Source organism: Sorex fumeus, unplaced genomic scaffold (assembly GCF_029834395.1).
Source record: "Sorex fumeus unplaced genomic scaffold, SorFum_2.1 ptg000029l, whole genome shotgun sequence".
Taxonomy (NCBI): Eukaryota; Metazoa; Chordata; class Mammalia; order Eulipotyphla; family Soricidae; genus Sorex; species Sorex fumeus.
Window position 1 is genome coordinate 16,057,788 of NW_026606086.1, and position 19,713 is coordinate 16,077,500.

The 19,713-nt window shown below is 56.8% G+C and overlaps 3 protein-coding genes across 3 annotated transcripts in view; all 3 read right to left on the reverse strand.

Moving 5' to 3' along the window:
* Positions 1-19,713, reverse strand: part of JMJD6 (jumonji domain containing 6, arginine demethylase and lysine hydroxylase) — a 151,015-nt gene that overhangs the window by 55,783 nt on the left and 75,519 nt on the right. The window lies entirely within an intron of this gene.
* ST6GALNAC2 (ST6 N-acetylgalactosaminide alpha-2,6-sialyltransferase 2) lies at positions 173-10,670 on the reverse strand. The gene is made up of 8 exons (XM_056115359.1): positions 10,554-10,670; positions 5,208-5,376; positions 4,725-4,893; positions 4,401-4,539; positions 2,561-2,664; positions 1,419-1,502; positions 785-884; positions 173-340 (listed from the first exon to the last, which is right to left on the reverse strand). The coding sequence occupies exons 1-8, from the start codon at positions 10,668-10,670 to the stop codon at positions 173-175; spliced, it is 1,050 nt and encodes a 349-aa protein (XP_055971334.1).
* On the reverse strand, positions 1,503-2,381 carry LOC130024849 (uncharacterized). The gene has a single exon (XM_056115655.1). It carries the CDS (start codon positions 2,379-2,381, stop codon positions 1,503-1,505), a length of 879 nt encoding a protein of 292 aa, XP_055971630.1.

A 19,713-nucleotide genomic window follows, 5' to 3' on the forward strand; every position in this document is an offset into this window, starting at 1 on the left:
CCTCAGGGTGCCCGCTGGCATCCCTAAAGTCCCTTGGCACCAGCTGTGGGTCGCACTGGGTCGTGTTAAGACTTGGTCCCTCAAGTGGTGTCACCCTGCCTCTGTCTGGGCGGTTTCTGCCTGGGGCAGGATGGGCAGTCCTGGTCACTGGGCTGCAGGGACCCCGGCGGGCTCAGCGCTGGTACAGCCAAAGGATGCCTGCCTCGTGCAGGGACTTCCACAGCGTGGCCTCCAGGGACAGGTCGTGGTTCACGTAGAAAACCAGCGGCTTCCTGACGCGCTCAAAGTAGTGGTCAGAAAACTTCTTGTAGTTGCTTGTGATGAATCCGTAGGCACTGACCTGGACAGGGCAGAGCACATGGCCCTGACCTGCCTCCTGACCCCAGCCCCCTGAGGTGTGACAGGGAAAGCCCACCAAGCCTTGCCTCGATGCCCGCCCCTGGGGCCTGATAGTTCAGAGGACAAGGCGTCTGCCTTGCACATGGCGACCCCAACGCCCCCCAAGGTACCCCAGCTCTGCCAGTGACCCCTGAGCACTGCTGAGTGTGACCCAAACACCAAAAACTTAACAAAAGACCCAGCCAACTTCCCTCCTAACCAGCTGTTAGGGGGCAGGACCTCGGAGGCTGGGAAAGACAGAACACAGTTCTGCCGAGACGGACATTTGCCCAGGGTGGTGGTGTGACCAGTGGCTGCCGAGCTGTGGGGACGGCAGAGCTGGTTCGGGAGCCCCAGAGGGGAGCAAGTGACGCACTGGCCTTTGAGGGTGTCCCTGAGCGCTTACCTGGTCACAGGTGTGCAGAGCTGTGAGCAGCATGAGGGCCCCCGTGCTAGGCATATACAGGTTCCCAAATTTTGTCTTGATGAACTTGGATTTCAAAAACCTGCGAGCAGAGAGGCAGCGGGGCTGGGTGGCCGCCAGGGCCCTTCTGGCCTTCCTCCCTACATTCCCCCCACACACCCCGGCTGCTGGCCTGGGGTGCAGCGAATACCTGAGCGGAAGTCGGGGACAGACGCGACACCGGGCAATCCTGCCCTCTTGCCCACTCCCCGGGACCCCTCCACTTGGCCTCACCCCAGGACAGCCCGAGACCCAGACCCCTTGTCACACCCTCAGACGGGGCCACGGGAGACCAGGCGGGCAGTGCCCGTGCCCTGTGGTGCCTGGAGTCCAGAAGGTTGGGAACCGGGTACGGGTTCCCAGCCCCCTGCCCGCCACCTGCGGGAGCCTCACTGCTGTGTAGGGCCTGGGGGTGACCTGTGGTATCCGCCCATCGTGGACTGGGAGCCCAGAGCATCTCCAGGTGGACACCCTTAGGATGCGGGATGGAGGGGACAGCCCTGAGGGTCTCCCTCCTGGCCTGTGCCACAGAAGCATCTGCCACTGCGGGGTGGGGGGGGACCCGGCCGGCAGGTACCTCTCGGTCAGGTAGCTGATGAAGTCGGGATGGAGCAATTTGAACTTGCCGGCAGAGGCGTCCGGTCCGAAGTACTTCTGAGGCCTACGAGTCGCGGAAGAAGTGGACAGAGCGGCCGATCCCGTCCAGTTGGCTCTGGACGGCGGGCGGGAGGGACAGGGAGCCCGGCAGGGGGCTGAGCAGCCGCCGGGTGCGGCGCGGGCGCGGGTGGGTGTAGAAGCGGGAGAAGGGCGTGTAGAAGGTGGCGGGCAGCGAGGTGGGCACCACGTGCGGCTTCCCGCTCACCAGCACGTCGGTGGGCAGCGTGTAGGAGAGCGAGGAGGGCGGCGTGAAGAGGGCCGGTGGCGTGGGGAAGCTGCTGCGCACCTGGGGCAGGTGTGGGGGGGGCGGCAGCAGGGGGAAGTAGAGGGAGTCGGGGGGCCGCGGGCGCTGGCGCTCGGCCCGCTCCTCCTGGCACGGGAAGGGGCAGGGGAAGCAGCCGTTCTGGGGCAGCTGGGACGTCGGCGGCTGGAAGAAGGGGGGCTCCTTCAGGAAGCGGGGCACGTAGGGGGCGATCTGGGAGGGGATGGCCCGCACCGGCCCGATGTAGGTGGTGGAGGGGATGGGGCCGAAGTAGGTGGAGGACCGCGTGAGGCCCGCGGGTGTCAGCGACGGGTTCCGGGACAGCACCTTGAAGCCGGACTGGGAGGGCGACTTGGAGGTGGGCGGGGTGGGGCCCTGGCCCGAGGACCTCCGCGGGACATGCTGCACGTGCGGGCTGGGGGCCAGGGAGGACGCCCGGGAGGACGGCTGGGAGGCGTTGGGGGTGGGGCCGCGGGACGAGCCCCCCCGCGTGGGGGACGGGGAGGGGGCGGAGCCCGAGCGGTAGCCCTGCTGGCTGCCCGACGGGGCCACCTGGTTGGAGCGGGACTGGGAGGGGGACTGGGTGGGGGACGGATTAGGGGTGCGGGAGGGGGAGCTCATTGGTGTTGGGAGGTGTAGGTCCACCTGATGTTCCTCGGGAGCCCCCTCCCCCGGCGTCAGGCCTGCCTGGGTCACAAAGGGCCCCGATGACCAGCTGGGGGCCCTTTGTTGGGTCAGAGCGGGGGCGGGGTCCCCGGCGTCCCATCAGAGGCTGTCCCTGGGGGCCCCACCCCGCTCACCTGTCCCCTTTGTCATGGCCCTCGGGGACCTCTTCTCCCAGAAGGGCTGACCTGAGCATCACGTAGTCGCGGATGCCGGAGGGGATGAAGATGTAGCGCAGGTCCTGGAGGGGCCACACACGGGCTCTTGGGCCAGACGGCCACGGGCAGGGTCCGTAGTAAGGGCCGCCCCTCTGCTCTCAGCCCGGAGCTGCAGGGGGCCTCCAGCTGACTGTCCCGTCTGCCTGGAGCACCCACGGACCTCCAGGGTCCGGGTGAGCTGGCAGGTGCTGGCCCTGCGCTGAGTCGGCAGGAGAGTATCTCCCGTCTGACACAAGAGAAGCAGCAGCATCGGGCGAGCTGGACAAGCCCTAGGTCTCGGCTGTCCCACACAGACCCCCAGGCCTTCAAATGACCAAGTCATGAGAGGCGGGCCCTGAGCTAAAACTCGGCTAAGGGGGCCAGAGCGATAGCACAGCGGGGAGGGCGCTTGCACGCGGCTCATTGGGTTTGATCCCCGGCCCCCCATATGGTCCCCTGAGCCCCACCAGGAGTGATCCCTGAACACAGAGCCAAGAGTGATCCCGAGCACTGTTGAGTGTGACAACAAAACAAAAACCACTCATGGGCTGGAGCACTAGCACAGCGGGTAGGACTTTTGCATTGCACGCGGCTGACCCAGGTTCGATTCCCAGCATTCCATATGGTCCCCCGAGCACCGCCGGGAGTGATTCCTAAGTGCAAAGCCAGGAATAACCCCTGAGCATCGCCAGGGTGTGACCCAAAAAACAAACAAACTCAGCTAAGCTTCCCCCAACATTCCCGACCCCTGAAACTGCCTGATAATCAACATTTGCCGTGTGGGGGGACCCACACGGCAGTGATTGCTAACTCAGGCGGGTACCGGGGCCACATGGCAGGCAGGCCATGACTCGGGTGCCCCATGGACTCCTGGACTCTGCATTAGGAGGAAGTTTCTGGAGACCACGCCAGCCTCTGAGGCCCATGGACCCTTATCCTGGGGTCTTCCAGAGGCTCCTGAGGAAGCAGTTGGGTGTGACTGGGCTGGAGCGATAGCACAGCGGGTAGGGCGTTCGCCTTACAAGCGGCCAACATGGCCGACCCGAGTTCGATTCCTCTGCCCCTCTTGGAGAGCCCGGCAAGCTACCAAGAGTATTCGATATGCCAGACACAGTAACAACAAAGTCTCCAATGGAGACGTTACTGGGCCCGCTCGAGCAAATCGACGATCAACGGGAGGGCCTTTACCTTTACCTTTACCTCACTGGGAGCCAGCAGGCAGACCCCAGTTCTGGCCACCCGCCCCTCCAGTCCCCGGCCTGTGCAGGGAGGGCTCGGGGACACCCATTTTTCTTTTTTAGCTTTTTGTGTCACACCCGGCGATGCTCAGGGGTTACTCCTGGCTCTGCACTCGGGAATTACTCCTGGCGGTGCTCAGGGGACCCTCTGTGATGCTGGGAATTGAACCCGGGTCAGCCGCATTGCCAAGCACGACGAATGCAGCGGGGGGCGCTGTCTCCAGGGACCCCCGCTGTGCTGTTGCTCCAGCCCCACACATTTCTTTTTCGGGGGGATTTGGAAACAGCCAAATACTCGAGTCAAGGGTCTCAGTTCCCATATCCCAGTGGGGGCTTCTGTGCTGACCGTGGCCATGCCCGGGAGCGAGGGGTACCCAGATGCCCTCCCTGGGTCCAGTATGAGCTCAGGTGATGTAGGTGTCACAGGGCAGGCCTGGCCTGGGCTGGGGTGCACCCAGCTTCTGGGGGCTCAGCTGCTCCCACTCCTATCTGGCCTGTCTCCTCTCCGGTCCCAGACCCTGAACCAACCCGGACGGCCGCACCTGCCCCTGGGGCACGGAGGTGAAGCCCAGGCTCCTGTAGGCCAGGAGGGAGTTCTTGAGGGTGTTGACTGTGAAGCCGTAGAAGGAGGTTCTGGTGCCCACGTCCTGCTCGAAGCCTCTGATCACGGCGCCATTGAGCCTGCTCCGACAAGCCGCCTCCTTGCTGGGGGCCACCACCCCAACTCCCCCCAGCCCGCTGCAGTTCTCCCGGGACCCCTTCCCAGCTCCCCAAGTCCACCTCATGAATTAGGCCTCCCCGGGGTGGGGCGTCCCCCGGGGGCAGAGTGTGTCCCCCCCCCCCCCCCCCCGCCCAGCTCCATGTACCTGAAGACAAAGTCGTGGGCGTCGATGTTCAGCCCCTGGCGGGAGCCGTTCAAAATCCCCCCGTTGCCCACCACGGCACAACGAACGCAGCGGGGGCGCTGTCTCCAGCGACCCCCAAATAGCTCCGTGCCGTCGGAGCCTTTCAGAAGGCTGAGGGTCGAGGTGATGACTGAGGGGACCGGGAAGGGGAGTCAGGGGGCGTGGGAGACAGCCCCAGGGACCAGATGGGATCGCAGAGGGCAGTGGGGGGTCCCACACGCCTCGGCCGGCGGGGTCACCTTTGGAGGTGGGCTTCTCCATGCCAGGGGGCCCCAAGGTGATGAGAATGCTGGGAGGGGGCGCCCCGGAGCCCCACGGACCCCTCAGGCTGTCCTGGAGAGACGTGCACAGGGTTGGGGTCCACACCCGTGTGGTGAGGGTAGCGGGGCTGAGAGCAGGAGGCGGGGCGGGAAGGTCAGAGGTCAAGGTCAGAGGCACAGTCACCTTGCTGGGAGAGCCCCTGCCAGCCGTAGGGGGCTTTGCGCTGGCTCAGTCTGGCCCAGAGCTCTGGGGTGAGGAGGTCCTCCGAGAGCAGCACCGGGGCAGAGAGGTTGAAGAGCCTCTGGAAACGCGGGTGCTGCTGAACGGCCCCACGCACCGAGCGCCGGCAGGGCTTGACGGGGAGGAGAGGGTCAGACTCGGGGCCTCCGGGGCCAGACACCCCTAGACCCTCGCACCTACCTGGGTTGTGGGGAGGGCCTCGGAAAACTTTCTAGACTTCCTGAGCCAGTCCTCTTTTTTTTTTTCTTTTTGGGTCACACCTGGCGATGCTCAGGGGTTCCTCCTGGCTCTGCACTCAGGAATCACTCCCGGCAGTGCTAGGGCGACCATATGGGATACTGGGAATCGAACCCGGGTCAGCTGCGTGAAAGGTCAGCGCTCTCCCTGCTGTGCTACGCTCCAGCCCGCAAGCAAGTCCTTCTTTGGAAGGGCCCCAGAATCCTGGCCTGTGACTCATTTCACAGCTGGCGTCTCTCTGGGGCACGTTCCCCAGCGCGTGGGTCTGACTGCTCTGCCCTTGAGTGGCAGGACATCCCCACCCCGCCCTGGGCGCCCTGTCAGCCTGGACCCAAATCCTCACCCTGACACCCTTGCTAGGGATGGCCCGCATGGGGCTGCAGTGGTGCCCCCCGACATTGCCCCTATCTCTGACCCTCCACCAGGGCCTGCTTTCCCCAGCAATGATGCGGATGCAAGCGTGGGTGGGACTCAGGGTCAAAGTTGTGCCCTCGGGCCAAGCCCGTGGGCTCTATGCCTCCAGCTGTTCCCCACACTCTCAAACCATTAAAAATAAAAACTTGGGCCACCCCCGATGGTGCTCCGGGCTTACACCTGGCTCTGCCCTCAGGGATCACTTCTGGCAGGGTTTCAGTGGATCCCATGGGCTTCTGGGGATCCTCTGTATTATCTCTCTGGCCCTGACCACTCCTGTCAAATCCCCATCTCCCCAAAACTCTCAGGCCTCTGCTGTGGCTGAGCGGGTGCAGCCGGAGTTTCAGGCAGAGACTCCGCGACCCCTGTCCCGTGCCCTCTGGGGTTTGGCCTCTCTGCACCTCACTTTCCTCGTCTCAGCTCTTTGGGGTGTTTAGGGAAAGCAGCCGAGTCAGGAGGTTGGGATGGCGCGTCCGTTAGAGGTATCCCAGGATGGAGGTTCTAACACCTTCCCTGGTGTTAGATAAAGGATAAATCCTGATAAAGGATTAGGTAGTAAGATATTTCTGGGCCTGTAAGATCCATCTTCTTCTTCTTCTTCTTCTTCTTTTCACACCTGGCGATGCACAGGGCTTACTCCTGGCTCTGCACTCAGGAATTACTCCTGGCGGCGCTTGGGGGACCATATGGGATTCCGGGAATCGAACCTGGGTTGGCTGCATGCAAGGCAAATGCCCTGCCCGCTGTACTATCACTCCAGCCTGCTTAAGATCCATCTCTCAGGGGCCAAGAGACAGGACAGCAGGGAGGGGACCTGGACACACCCACCCAACTTTAATCCCTGCGACACTATGCAGGGGACCCCTGCACATCCAATACGTGTGACTCAAAAACCAAAACCTGGAGCGATAGGAACAGTGGGAAGGACTCTGACCTTGCAAGTGCCCGGCTCAGGTTCGATCCCTGGCATCCCACAGGGTCCCCCCAAATCCCACCGTGAGTGATTCCTGCTGCAGAGCCAGGAGCCAGCCCTGAGCACCGCAGGGTGTGGCCCAAGCTAAAATAATAATATTAATAATAATAAAGATACATCTGTATCTTTACAGATGTATCTTTATTAAGGGCTGGAGTAATAGCACAGCGGGTAGGGCATTTGCCTTGCATGCAGCCGACCCAGGTTCGATTCCTCCGTCCCTCTCGGAGAGCCCGGCAAGCTACCGACAGTATCCTGCCCGCACAGCAGAGCCTGGCAAGCTTCCAGGGGCATATTCGATATAAGTAAAGTAAAAGTAAAGGCCCTCCCATTGATCATCGATTTTCTCGAGCGGGCCCAGTAACGTCTCCATTGGAGACTTTGTCGTTACTGTGTCTGGCATATCGAATACGTCACGGGGAGCTTGCCAGGCCCCGCCGTGCGGGCAAGATACTCTCGGTAGCTTGCCAGGCTCTCCAAGAGGGGCGGAGGAATCGAACTCGGGTCGGCCATGTTGGCTGCGTGCAAGGCAAACGCCGTACCGCTGTGTTATATTCGATATGCCAGAAACAAGTCTCACAATGGAGACATTACTGGTGCCCGGTCGAGCAAATCAATGAACAACAGGAAGACAGTGCAACAGTGCTACAGTGCTACATCTGAACATCTGGAAACTTCTAGGAGCTCTGCAGCTGGCCTGGAGTGCCTGGATCACCTCCAGCTGTTGGGGTGCAGGAAGCCGAGTGGACAGGTCTCAGCAGGCCTGGGGGGCAATAGTCTTTGTCCTCGCTCCCCCCCCCGCCCCATGTGGCCCCCAGGTACCTTTCCAGTCCAGGAAGTCCACTGCATTGGTTCAGCGAGTACACGGGTAGACAGAGAGCTCCTGGGGGCAGTGAGAAGGTGGGATCGGTGGGAAGGACTGACCGCTCTGCAGCCACGTGCTCCCAGAATTCCAGTGGGCTTCTCTGCAGGCTTGGCGCGTGCTCACGGGGTCCACCCAGGACCCCCGACCCTGGGGAGCAGCAGTCGCCAGGGATACGGTGGAACACCCAGCCGCAGCCAGCACTCCATCCGGCGGCCCTTCACCTGGGGGGTCCTCCTGCCGCTCCTCCCCACCCCTGGGCCATGGTTAATGGGCAGCGTCTGCAGCCTGACTCCCCAGGCTGGATCCGGGCCCTGGCGTTGAGAATCCCACCCCGTGGCAGCCACGGCTGGGAACGGAGGGAGGCCCAGAAACTCTGCTGGGTCTCATCCAAAGCTTCCCTCACCGCCAGTGCCTGAAACTGGGGGGTCACATGCCCGGAGGTCAGGCTGCAGAAAAACAAACATGGGGACAGTCGCACGTCATTCATCCCTGTCTCAAAATCAACATGGCACAACCCGAGGTGTTCCTGCCACTTTTCTTTTTTTTTCTTTTTTTGGTTTTGGGGTCGCACCCGGTGATGCTTGGGGGTTACTCTGGCTCTGCACTCAGGGGTCACACGTGCACAGTGGCTCAGCGGTGTGCCGAGGATCGAACCCAGGTGGACCGCATGCAAGGCCAGTGCCCTCCGTTCTGAGGTGTTTCTGGCAGCGGCTCACCTGTTGGCCTTTCTCGGCACAAAGTCATGAGGGGAAGAAGCTGAAGATGGCCGGGGCTAAGGTGGGCATTGGGGCTGGGCAGTGCCCTGTGGAGGAGCCTTGGCTTTGGTCCCTGGCACTGCCAAGGGTTCCCCAAAACAAGTTGTCATGAAAGGTGGTAGTTGGTTATTCCCAGCACCTATTCTGGAGGGATGCAAGGGGTTAATGCCCACCCCCTACGACCCCCTCCTCCACCATGTAGCCCCAGCATCAGGGCAGACAGAGGGGAGAGGCCACCCTAATGGGGCTTGGTGGCCCCAAGTATCCCGAGGCAGATGTGGCGGGGGGGGGGGGGGGGCGGGGGAAGGGTGTGTGTGTGAGGGGAGTTGGGCTTAGCAGCTTGTGAGGGAACAATGACCTTTTGTTATCTACCTCCAGGTGTGGGATGGGTGGGGATGGGGACACAGGACTGGCACCTGCCTGGACCGGTCCTGATCCTAGAGGGGCTGGTGACAGAGCAGGGGCTTCCGGGAACACTGGCTGGGCGCCTGGGCGCAGCCCCTGGGGGTTTTGCACGCCTGGACAGGGTGTATGGGCAGGGCAGCCATCAGCTGGGGGGCTAGGGGCCAGGTCCATCCAGTAGTCCCCTTAATGCCACCTGCAGTGGTCCCCTGCCGGCAGTGGCCCAGGGACAGCATGAGCTTCCAGGAATGGTCCAGAACAAAACAAATTCTGAAGGAAGAAATAAGCGCAGCCAGGTTTGAGGGGACGTGTCCTGGCCAGAGCCACACGTTTGTTCCATCAGTGACCCGGCCACTCTCCCCGCTTCTCTAAGCCAAGCCAGGACTAGGCCCTGGGTACTGCTCGGGGCACCCCCGAAGGAAAAACCAAACACCAGGGCCAGAGTCACAGCAGAACAGGGATGGCGTTTGCCTGGCACGTGGCTGACCGGGTTCAATTCCCGGCAATGCAAAGGGTCTAGGAGTAATTCCTAAATGTAGAACCAGGAGTAATCCCTGAGCATCACTAGGTGTGACCCAAAAAGCAAAAACTAACCAACCAAACAAACACCAAAAACCCATTGTGAGGTAGAGTGGATGTGGCTGCAAGCAGGTTCACACCTTCTGACTGTAAGAAGTGGAGGACCCCCCCCCCAACACACACAGACACACACACAGACACACACACAGTCGGGCTGATGAGCCATCTGGGCTCACTGGTTTTCCAACTTCTCGGGACTCGACCTCTGGGATCATATGCTGAGGCACCAGTGATCTGAAGTTGGGGGATGGGAGGGGGGTGCAGGTGGGTCAGGGTGCAAGGCTGGCGCCTTCATCCCTCAACAGCCTCTCCCTGGTTCTGCATCTAGAGCAGCTTCTCCCGAAAGCTGTTCTCAGGCTCCTTTCATCCTGTCTGTGGGGTAAGGTTAGGTGGGAAGGGCTGGCCGGACCGCGGGTGCCCTTCCAGCCCCCCAAATCCAGGCACTCCAGAAGTAAAGCCGAACTCCTTCAGTTATTGGAATCACCATCAGGGTTCACTCCTGGGTACAGCGGCAGGGGGTGGGCGGGGCTGCTTCTGGGGGAGCTGCCGGCACCTCGGGGTGGGCCGGGACCCTGGGCTCACCCCCTCCTGGCAGGGGCTCCCATGGAGCTTCTCAGAATAAACAGCAGAGTCAGTGGAAAGGGCAGTGACCCGCCAGGGACCGCCCCAGAGTTCGGCAGATATGACAAGTTCCAGACACATCGGGGGAGAAAAAGAGAACCCACCAGATCTGCGGGTTTGGGAGTCACACCCTGCGGTGCTCAGGGCTTACTCCTGGCTCTGTACTCAGGGGCCACTCCTGGTGGGCTGGGGGGCCCTAGAGGGTGCCCAGGACGGAGCCTGGGTGGGTAACTGGAAAGGCAAGGGCCCTCGCCGCTGAACGTCGCTCTGACTCCAGACCCGCCGCATCTGGACCCTAGAGGTGACCCCGATGGGGATGGTGGGTGCCCTGAGCGTGGGCGGGGTGGGGCCCCTTGGAGCTGCGGCAGAGACGGGGACCCAGGACGCCTTCAGCCCGGAGAAGCCCGAGGGGTCGCCCCCGCCCGCCGCGGCCCCTACCTGACTCCCGCCCGGGGCTCCGAGTCCACGCGCAGGGCCGCGGGGTACCGGGACAGGAGGGTCCCCGCGATGACGGCCAGCAGGAGCAGCAACCAGGTGAGCCGACGCCGGCAGAGCCCCATGCTGCCGCCGCTGGACGCCGCTGGACGCCGCGGAGCGCGGGGTGCGCGGGGTGGGGCGGGACGGGGGCGCGGGGGCGCGGGGCCGCGGTGTCCCTCGACCGCGTACCTGCACACTGACCGGCGGGCCGGGCCGCGCGCACGTGGGGCGCAGGGCGACACCGCCACCTGCGCGCGCCGGGGCCGCGCACTGCAGCCTGGGGGTCCCCGCGGAGTGCGGCGCGGGGGGCTGGGGCGTGTCCCGCGCCCGTGCCCCCTGGCTTGGCATTGCATTGTGAGCCTCCTACAATCACGGCCGGCCCCGAGGGGCCACTGAGCCGGGCCCGGGACCCCCGGAGGGGCTGGAAACTGCGAGCGCCCCTCCACCCCCCAGTCCTGAAGCGGACCCGCCTCTTGGACGGGCCCCAGGGGCCCCAGAGAGAGTCCAGGGGTTAAAGCACTTGCCTGGCGCACGGTTGGCCCCGGTAGACCCCGGGGACCACATGGAGTCCCCCGGACACAGCCAGGTGTGGCCCCCCAGCCTAAGCAACCCAGAAATAAAATAAAACACGGAGATCCTCTCCCGGAACCCCTAAATCCCACTCTCAGGAATTGCCTCGCTGATTCCCTGGAGAGAGAGAAGTCAGTTTTGTTCTTCAACTTTCCACTTTCACAGGAGAGTTTTCCTGGGGAGTGACGCCACAGATCGAACCCCCACCCCACAGACGGAAGGTGAGTCTCCACGGCCGAGCACCCTCAGACTCCCCTTCAGACCTGCAGCCGCGGCCGCCTCCACCTTCCTCTCCACCTCCCAGGCCAGGTTTTGGGTTCTCGCAGAGACCCCCCTCTGTCCTCTTGGACCACCCTTCCCTCAGCCTGGTGGAACCCCATGCCCTCCTTGGCGCCTGCTTGTCATACCTCTAGCCCGTGCAGGAAGGGGTTTCGAGGGCCCATCCGTCAGAGCCCAGACTGTCCCAAGTCTCTGCTGGCTGGCCATGAAGGTCTCACCTGGATTCCCCCTCAGTTCCTTTCCCCAGGTGGCTTTCCCTGACCACATCCTGCTGTTACGCCTCACCCTGACTGCTGGCTGGCATGGCAGTCATGCAGGGCCCTGAACGCTCGTTTCTCTACAAAGGTCTCTGGGGCCACAGAGATAGCTTAACAGGTAGCCTTCAAGCAGCTAACCTGGGTTCAATCCCTAGCACTGCACAGGGTCCCCTGAGCCCCATCAGGAGTGATCCCTGAACATAGAGCCAGGAGTAAGCCCTGAGAACTTCCAGGTGTGACTCCCACCCAAACAAAAAGATTAGCGCTGTAGCACTCTCCTCCCGTAGTTCATAGATCTGCTCGAGCGGGCACCAGTAACGTCTCACAACAAATTGTGAGACTTGTTGTTACTGTTTATGGCATATCAAATACGTCACGGGGAGCTTGCCAGGCTTTGCCGTGTGGGCGAGATACTCTTGGTAGCTTGCCGGGCTCTCTGAGAGGGGTGGAGGAATCAAACCTGGGTCGGCTTCATGCAAGGCAAACGCCCTACCCACTGTGCTATCGCTCCAGCCCAAACAAAAGATGAATAATAAATCATTCAGGGCTGGAGCGACGACAGCACAGCAGGGAGGGTATTTGCCTTACATGCAATCCACCCGGGTTCATCCCCAACATCCCATAGGGTCCCCCAAGCACCACCAGGAATAATTCCTGAGTGCAGAGCCAGGAGAAACCCCTGAGCATCTCTTGGTTTGACCCAAAAGCCCAAAATAAATAAATAAGTTGATGCTTTGGGATAAAGAAAGTCTTATCTCTAGTGAGGCAGGTGCCGAGGAATTCCCTGACCGGAAGTTGTGCTACAGGTTTTTCTCTGCTCATCTCCCCAGGGTTTCATTCAGCTGTTTGGGGTGTGTGTGTGGAGGGGGCCTCCAAACAGTGCTCAGGATCCCTCGGTCACTGCTGGGCTTCCCTGACCTGGCAATGTGAGTCTGTCGGCTCAACATTCGCTGTTCCTCAGACCCACGGGTGCTACGGGCAGGGGCCGGAGCAATAGTACAGGGGGTAGGGCTGATCCAAGTTCAGTCCCCACATCGGGCATCCCACAGGGTTCTCTGAGCCACACCAGGAGTGATTCCTGAGTCCAGAGCCAGGAGTAACTGCTTAGCCTCACCAGGTGTGACCCAAAAAGCCAAAACAAACAAAACAAAACAAAACAAAACAAAAAAACCCATACAGTGGGATTCACCAGCTGTCCATGGGGCCACGTGGTGCAGGGGATCAAAACTGGGGTCTTGTACAGTGCCGGGAGCTGAACTCAGAGTTCAAGGTGCAAGGCAGGTGTTTCGCCAGTAAGCCACCTGCTGGCCCACCTGGCAGCAAGGGAGGATCAGGAAGAAGCGGAATGGAGGAGTAAGGCCCAGTGACTCGCACCTGGGTGCCAGCGACCCAGGTTGTAGTTGTTGATTAATTTTTCTTGAACTTTGAACCATACCCAAGCGGTGCTCAGGGCTTTCTCCTGGCTCTGTACTCAGGGATCACTCCCAGTGGGGCTCAGGGAACCCTATGAGGGGCCAGGGGTTCAACCTCATTCGGCCGTGTGCAAGGCGAATGCCCTCCCCTCTAAACTATCGCTCTGGCACTGTGTTGCTTTTGTAAAGTGTTCTGGTTAGTAGTCACAGTCACGGTCCTCCCGTTGTTCATCGATTTGCTCGAGCAGGCCCAGTAGCAGGCCCGGTAACGTCTCCATCGTGAGACTTTGTTGTTACTGTGTTTGGCATATTGAGTTCGTCATGGGGAGCTTGCCAGGCTTTGCTCTGCGCGCGATATACTCTCGGTAGCTTGCTGGGCTCTCTGAGAGGGGGGCAGGAATCGAACTCAGGTCAGCCATGTTGGCTGCGTGCAAGGCAAACGCCCTACCCGCTGTGCTATCGCTCCAGTCCTGGTTAGTAGTATAGACTGAAATATCTACAGACAGAACCGTGAGATGCCGGCTACGTGGTTCAATTACCAAACATGGGGGCCGGAGAGATAAGTCAGTGGGCTGAGAATATACTCGGATGCAGGGCCTCAGCTTGATTCCAGAACTACCTGGTCCCCCAAGAAAGGCCAGGAGAGACCCCTAGGTATGGAGCTAGAAGTTGTTCCTGAGCACTGCTGGGTGAGGTCCAAAACTCCCCCAAAAGCCAAGTATAGATAACAACTTCCACTTGAGATGGATTGTTGATGATGGTTAGACAAAACTTCAAGTACTTTATGTTCTGAAACCATTCCATGTGAATGTCTTTGTGAAAAAGTATTTTTGCTAAAAATCAATGTTTTCTGCAGTCTCTGGAATGAAATGAATTTCAAGTATCTTCCTAATCAAAATTTATTCGATGTTCTAATTATGTATTGGGCCGGTTTTGTCCTTCCAATCAAAACCATTTTATGATGATTAATGTCCTATGGGGAAGGAACCATGATGAGAATTGTTCCAGTTGTATTTCAAGAATTTATAGAAAGACAATTTTGTGCACTGAATTGGAGAAAAATTGAGCTTGCAAAAAGAAAATACTGTTGATGACTAAATTTTAAATATCAGCTGGATGTTCTGGGTCAGAGAGAATATGGACTCACATTTGGGATTCAAACAATTAGAGCCTGATGCTTTTCAAGATTCTAAAGTTTTCACTTTTATATTTCTATAGACCTATTAGTGGGAAGCTTTTTCCCCAACCCCTGAAAATGTGAATTCCTTGGAAAAATGAAAGGCTATTTTGTCATAAATGAGACACTAATTTTAACAATAGGTCATTTATTGGCCTACTTATATCACATATGCTAATTTATATAATTTCACATAATTATGATTAGTCTTGGTTAGCAATAGGAAGCAAAAGTGTGAAAATTATGAATCTGGGGTTGATTTTATATCCTTAATCTCAATGGTGCTGCCATGGGGAGAAAAAAATCTTCCTCCAGCCAGTGGGGCTTGTTAAACTGGTCTAATAAATCCATAGAAGACAGATTAAGAGGAGAAAATCAAATTTGATTTTATATATTTGGTGAGACACAAGGGTCTGAGATTAGAGTGAATTTATTTCCTTGCTTTCGTGCAGCCCTGGGTGGGGTCTCTCCTTCCATTCATGCCCAACTGGGCCTGGGGGATTGAACCAGAATTAGCTGCAAGCAAGATATCTTTGTCCTACTCGAGCGGGCCCAGTAACGTCTCCATTGGAGACTCTGTTGTTACTGTGTCTGGCATATCGAATACTCTCGGTAGCTTGCCGGGCTCTCCGAGAGGGGCGGAGGAATCGAACTCGGGTCGGTCATGTTGGCTGCGTGCAACGCAGACGCCCTACCCGCTGTGCTATCGCTCCAGCCCTATCTTTGTCCTAAGCCTTGTATAATCTCTCTGGCCCTACATGCATTTTTCTTGGGGGGGGGGGGCACACCCAGTGATGCTCAGAGGTTCTTCCTGGCTCTGTACTCAGGAATCACTCCTAGTGGTGCTTGGAGGAACCATAAAGTTATGCCAGGTATTGAACCCTGGTCATCTGCATGAAAGGCAAATGCCTTACCCATTGTACTATCACTCCAGCCCTTTCCTACATGCATCTTGATTCAGGAATGTGCAAGGGCCCTGGGGCTTCCAAGGTAGAGGAGGGAAGTTCATATAAGAAAATGAAGTGAAGAGGCTAAAGGGGAAAGTTCTGGCCTTGCATGTGGCTGATTTGGGTTCAATTTCTGCACCCCACACGATCTCCTGAGCCCTCCAGAAGTGATACCTGAGCTCAGAGGAGTAAGCCCTGAGCATTGCTGGGTGTGGATTAAAAATCAAGAAAAAAGAAAATAAGAGATTGTGTAATTAGCTGTTTGCCCAGACATGCCGATGTAAAGAGTCATTTTTTAAAAAATTTTATCTTTTGGGGGTCACACCCAGTAATGCTCAGGGGTTACTCCTGGCTCTGCACTCAGGAATTACTCCTGGAGGTGTTTGGGGGAACCATATGGGATGCCAGGGATTGAACCCGGTTTGGTCTGTGCAGGGCAAGTGCTCTACCTGCTGTCCTATTGCTCTGCCCCAACCCCCAAAGAATTATTTCTTTTTCTTTGGGGGGGGGGTCACACCTGGCGATGCACACGGGTTACTCCTGGCTCTGCACTCAGGAATTACCCCTGGCGGTGCTCAGGGGACCATATGGGATGCTGGGAATCGAACCTGGGTTGGCCGTGTGCAAGGCAAACGCCCTATCTGCTGTGCTATTGCTCCAGTCCCAAGAGTTATTTCTGACAAAAATTTACATGGCCAAAGTAATATCTAAATTCTCAGTAGCACCAGGAGAGGAAAAGCTTCTTCAGGGAGGGCAGGGCCCCTCAATCGCCACTGGCCCGAAATGATTCATGTACCAGAGTGATTCATCTTGAGGACTGTTTTTTCTTTAATATTGCATTTATTTTATTTTGACCAAGTAGCAATTCTTTTAAAAAAGTTGATTTATTCATGAACGGCTTCTCCGGCTCCTGAATGGCCATGATCCCAGAGGCAAAAAACCCAATCTCAGAACCCAGCAGTTTCTGGCAGAACTCCCTCCAGACTTGATTGCTAAAATATCAGAAATCCAAAATCGCTTGGCCGCAACATTATATGCTCTTCATTATCAGCAATAGAAAACAAATTATTTAATGATGCCTTTTCCACAGGTCTGATTGTTGGGGGGAAATTCCAAATAATAATTGTGGGTCTTCTGTCGAAAAACTGAATGGAATCAAAGTAGAGAGAGAGTAAAGTGGAAATCATCTGCCACACAGGCGGGGGGAGGGGTGGGATGGGGGTATACTGGGGTTCTTGGTGGTGGAACATGTGCACTGGTGAAGGGATGGGTATTTGATCATTGTATGACCGAGACTTAAGCCTGAAAGTTTTGTAACTGTTCTCATGGTGATTCAATAAAAAAGGGAAAAAATATATAAAATAAAAGCTTTTCTAAAAATTTTTAAAAATGTGACTTATTCTTTTTCTACAATGCTTAGAACTCTTCACTGTGACTTTTGATTTTGTTTTTTGTCTTGTGGGGGCCATACCCAGCAGTGCTCAAGAATCACTTCTGGTGGGCCAAGGGACTATAGTGGCTGCTCCGGTAGTTTTGGGGTTTTTTGTTGTTTGTTTTTTGCTTTTTGGGTCACACCCAGCAATGCCCAGGGGTTACTTATCTGTACTGTAGTATCGCTCTGGCCCTAGTTAGGGTTTTTTTTTTTTTTAGACTTTGTAACACCTGGTGGTGCTCAGGGCTCACTCTGTTTCTTCCACCCCCCCCCCTTTTATTGAAGGAGCACTGCTATTTATTCAGCCATTAATTAAGCTGGTTGAATTGGGCATGAACTCCACATTATTTTTTTTTTAAATTGAATCACCGTGAGGTACAGTTACGAAGTTTTCATGTTCAAGATTTAGTCATACAGGGGGCTGGAGCAATAGCACAGCAGGTAGGGCATTTGCCTTGCACATGGCTGACCCGGGTTCGATTCCCAGCATTCCATATGGTCCTCTGAATACCGCCAGGAGTAACTCCTGAGTGCAAAGCCAGGAGTAACCCCTGAGCATCGCCGGGTGTGACCCAAAAAACCAAAAAAAAAAAAAAAAAGATTTAGCCATACAATGACCGAACTCCCATCCATCCACCAGTGCACATTTTTCACCACCAGTGTTCTCAGTACATCGCCCCCAATCCCCCCATCCCCGCCAATCTCAGTCCTCACCCTGCCTCCATGGCAGGCAATTTCCCCAATACTCTCTCTGTACTTTTGGGCATTTTGTTTTGTTTGAATTCCGCCCTCCCCCCCCCACACACACCATTCAAGCCTGCCTGCCAGGGGCAGATGCTAGATCATTTTTTGTCCATTGCTCATTTTGAATATCATGGGTACCGCAGCCAGACACTTCTGGAATCCTTGAATCTAAATGGTTGGGTTCTAGAGACATTTCTAAATGGCACTAATCCATTTCAGGATTCAATTGGGCATCTCTGGACTAAGGCTGATGGTGTGCTAAGATGGCACCCAGAGGCATATTGTGGGGGCGACAGCCAGGCCGACGAACAGGTGGGGAGCCATGGAGGGATGGTCCGGTGTCAGGGTTCACCCTTGGCTCTGCACTCTGGGGTTACTTCTGGCAGAGCTGGGGGCCATATGGGGTTTTAGGATCAAACTAGAATCAACTGTGAGCAAGAAAAGAGCCTTGCCTGCTCTACTGTCTTTGGTCCACGATGATCTTTATTTATTTATTTGAAAGATTTTGATTTTGGGGCCACACCCGGTGTTGCTCAGGACTCTTGGCTCTGTGCTTAAGGTCACCCTGGCAGGCTGAGGGGACCATACTGGTTGCTGGGGATTGAACCTGGGTCAGCCGGGTGCAAGGCAAATGCCCTACCCACTGTACTATCTCTCCAGTCCCATATGAAGATCTTAAAAAAAAAAAAAAGAACGGGGGCCAGAGAGCAATAGTACGGTGGGTAAAGCACTTGTCTTGAGCCCGGCTGACTCAGTTTCAATGCCCAGCATCCCTTATGGCCCCACCGGGTACTGCTAGGAGTGATTTCCTGAGTGCAGAGTTAGGAGTAACTTGAGCATCACCAGGTGTGGCCCAAGAACCAACGAAACAAACAAACAAAAAAAGACCCACATATGTCTGCTCAGGGATTCACTTGTGGTGATGCTTGGGGACCCTATGGTTGTTTTGAGTCGAATGTAGGTCTAACACGAATAACCAGTATCTTAGCCTCTGTACTCTCTCTGGCCCCACTGTCAGTCATCTTTTTAAATTTTATCTTGCTTCCTTCCTTCCTTCCCACCCTCCCTCCCTCCCTTCCCTATCTCCCCTCCCTCCCTCCCACCCTCTCTCTCTTCCTTCCTTCCTTCCTTCCTTCCTTCCTTCCTTCCTTCCTTCCTTCCTCCCTCCCTCCCTCCCTCCCTCCCTCCCTTACTTCCTTCCCTCCCTCCCTCCCTCCCTTCCTCCCTCTCTTTTTTCCCTCCCTCCCTCACTTCCTTCCTCCCTTCCTTTCTTCCCTCCCTCTCTCTGTCTCTCCCTCCCTCCCTCCCTCCCTTACTTCCTTCCCTCCCTCCCTCCCTCCCTTACTTCCTTCCCTCCCTCCCTCCCTCCCTTACTTCCTTCCCTCCCTCCCTCCCTTTCTCCCTCTCTTCCTTCCTTTCTTCCCTCCCTCTCTCCATCTCTCCCTCCCTCCCTCCCTTCCTTCCTTCCTTCCTTCCTTCCTTCCTTCCTTCCTTCCTTTCTTCCCTCCCTCCCTCCCTTCCTTTCTTTCTTCCTTCCTTTCCTTCCTCTCTTTTTTTCTTTTATCCTTTTGGGCCACATCTAGTGTTGCTCAGTGCTTACTTCTGGCTCTTCTCTCAGGGATCACTGTTGGTGGAGCTCAGGGCACCATATGGGGTGCCAGGGATTGAACTTGGGTTGACCGCATGCAAAGCAAGTGCTTTACCTGCTGTACTATATTCCCAGCCTATTATTAATATTTTGGAGAGTCTCTTTGCCTGTGTGAATGTGTCTGTAGTAATATATGCAGATATATGCAGGTCTTTTGCTGTGAGTATACCTTTTCAAATGAATGTGTTGGTGGTTTGCAGATAGATGCTAAAAAGTGGAATTGCTGAGTCATGTAGCACCTCGAATCTTAGACTGAGTCTAGACTTTTTGGGTTTTATTTTTTTTGGGGGGGTTTCAGACCATACTTGACAGCATTCAGGGCTTACTCCTGGCTCTGCACTCAGGTGTTACTTCTGGCCATGCTTGGGGGACCATATGGGATGCCAGGGATGGAACCTGGGTCGGCTGCATGTAAGGCAAGTGCTTACCCACTGTACTATCACTCCATCCCAGTCTAGACTTTTCTGAGAAGTCTCTAAACTGTCCTCGTGGGGGCGACCCAGACAGCACTCCCACCAGCAGTGGAGAAGGTCCTTTGCTCACATCCCTGATGACGCTTTCTGAGATAAGCCATACTCACTGGTGTGACATGGAATCTGTTCTTTGTTTTAGTTCAGTTTTTTTTTTCTTTTTGGGTCATACCCAGCAATGCACAGAGGT

Bases quoted from the DNA above. Each gene is read 5' to 3' on its own strand.
- LOC130024849 (XM_056115655.1), bottom strand. From the start codon at position 2,381: ATGAGCTCCCCCTCCCGCACCCCTAATCCGTCCCCCACCCAGTCCCCC.
- ST6GALNAC2 (XM_056115359.1), bottom strand. From the start codon at position 10,670: ATGGGGCTCTGCCGGCGTCGGCTCACCTGGTTGCTGCTCCTGCTGGCC. The intron at 4,540-4,724 runs GTACATGGAGCT...TTGTCGGAGCAG, and splicing joins GCCCACGACTTTGTCTTCAG to GCTCAATGGCGCCGTGATCA. The intron at 341-784 runs GTAAGCGCTCAG...TGCCCTGTCCAG, and splicing joins CTCTGCACACCTGTGACCAG to GTCAGTGCCTACGGATTCAT.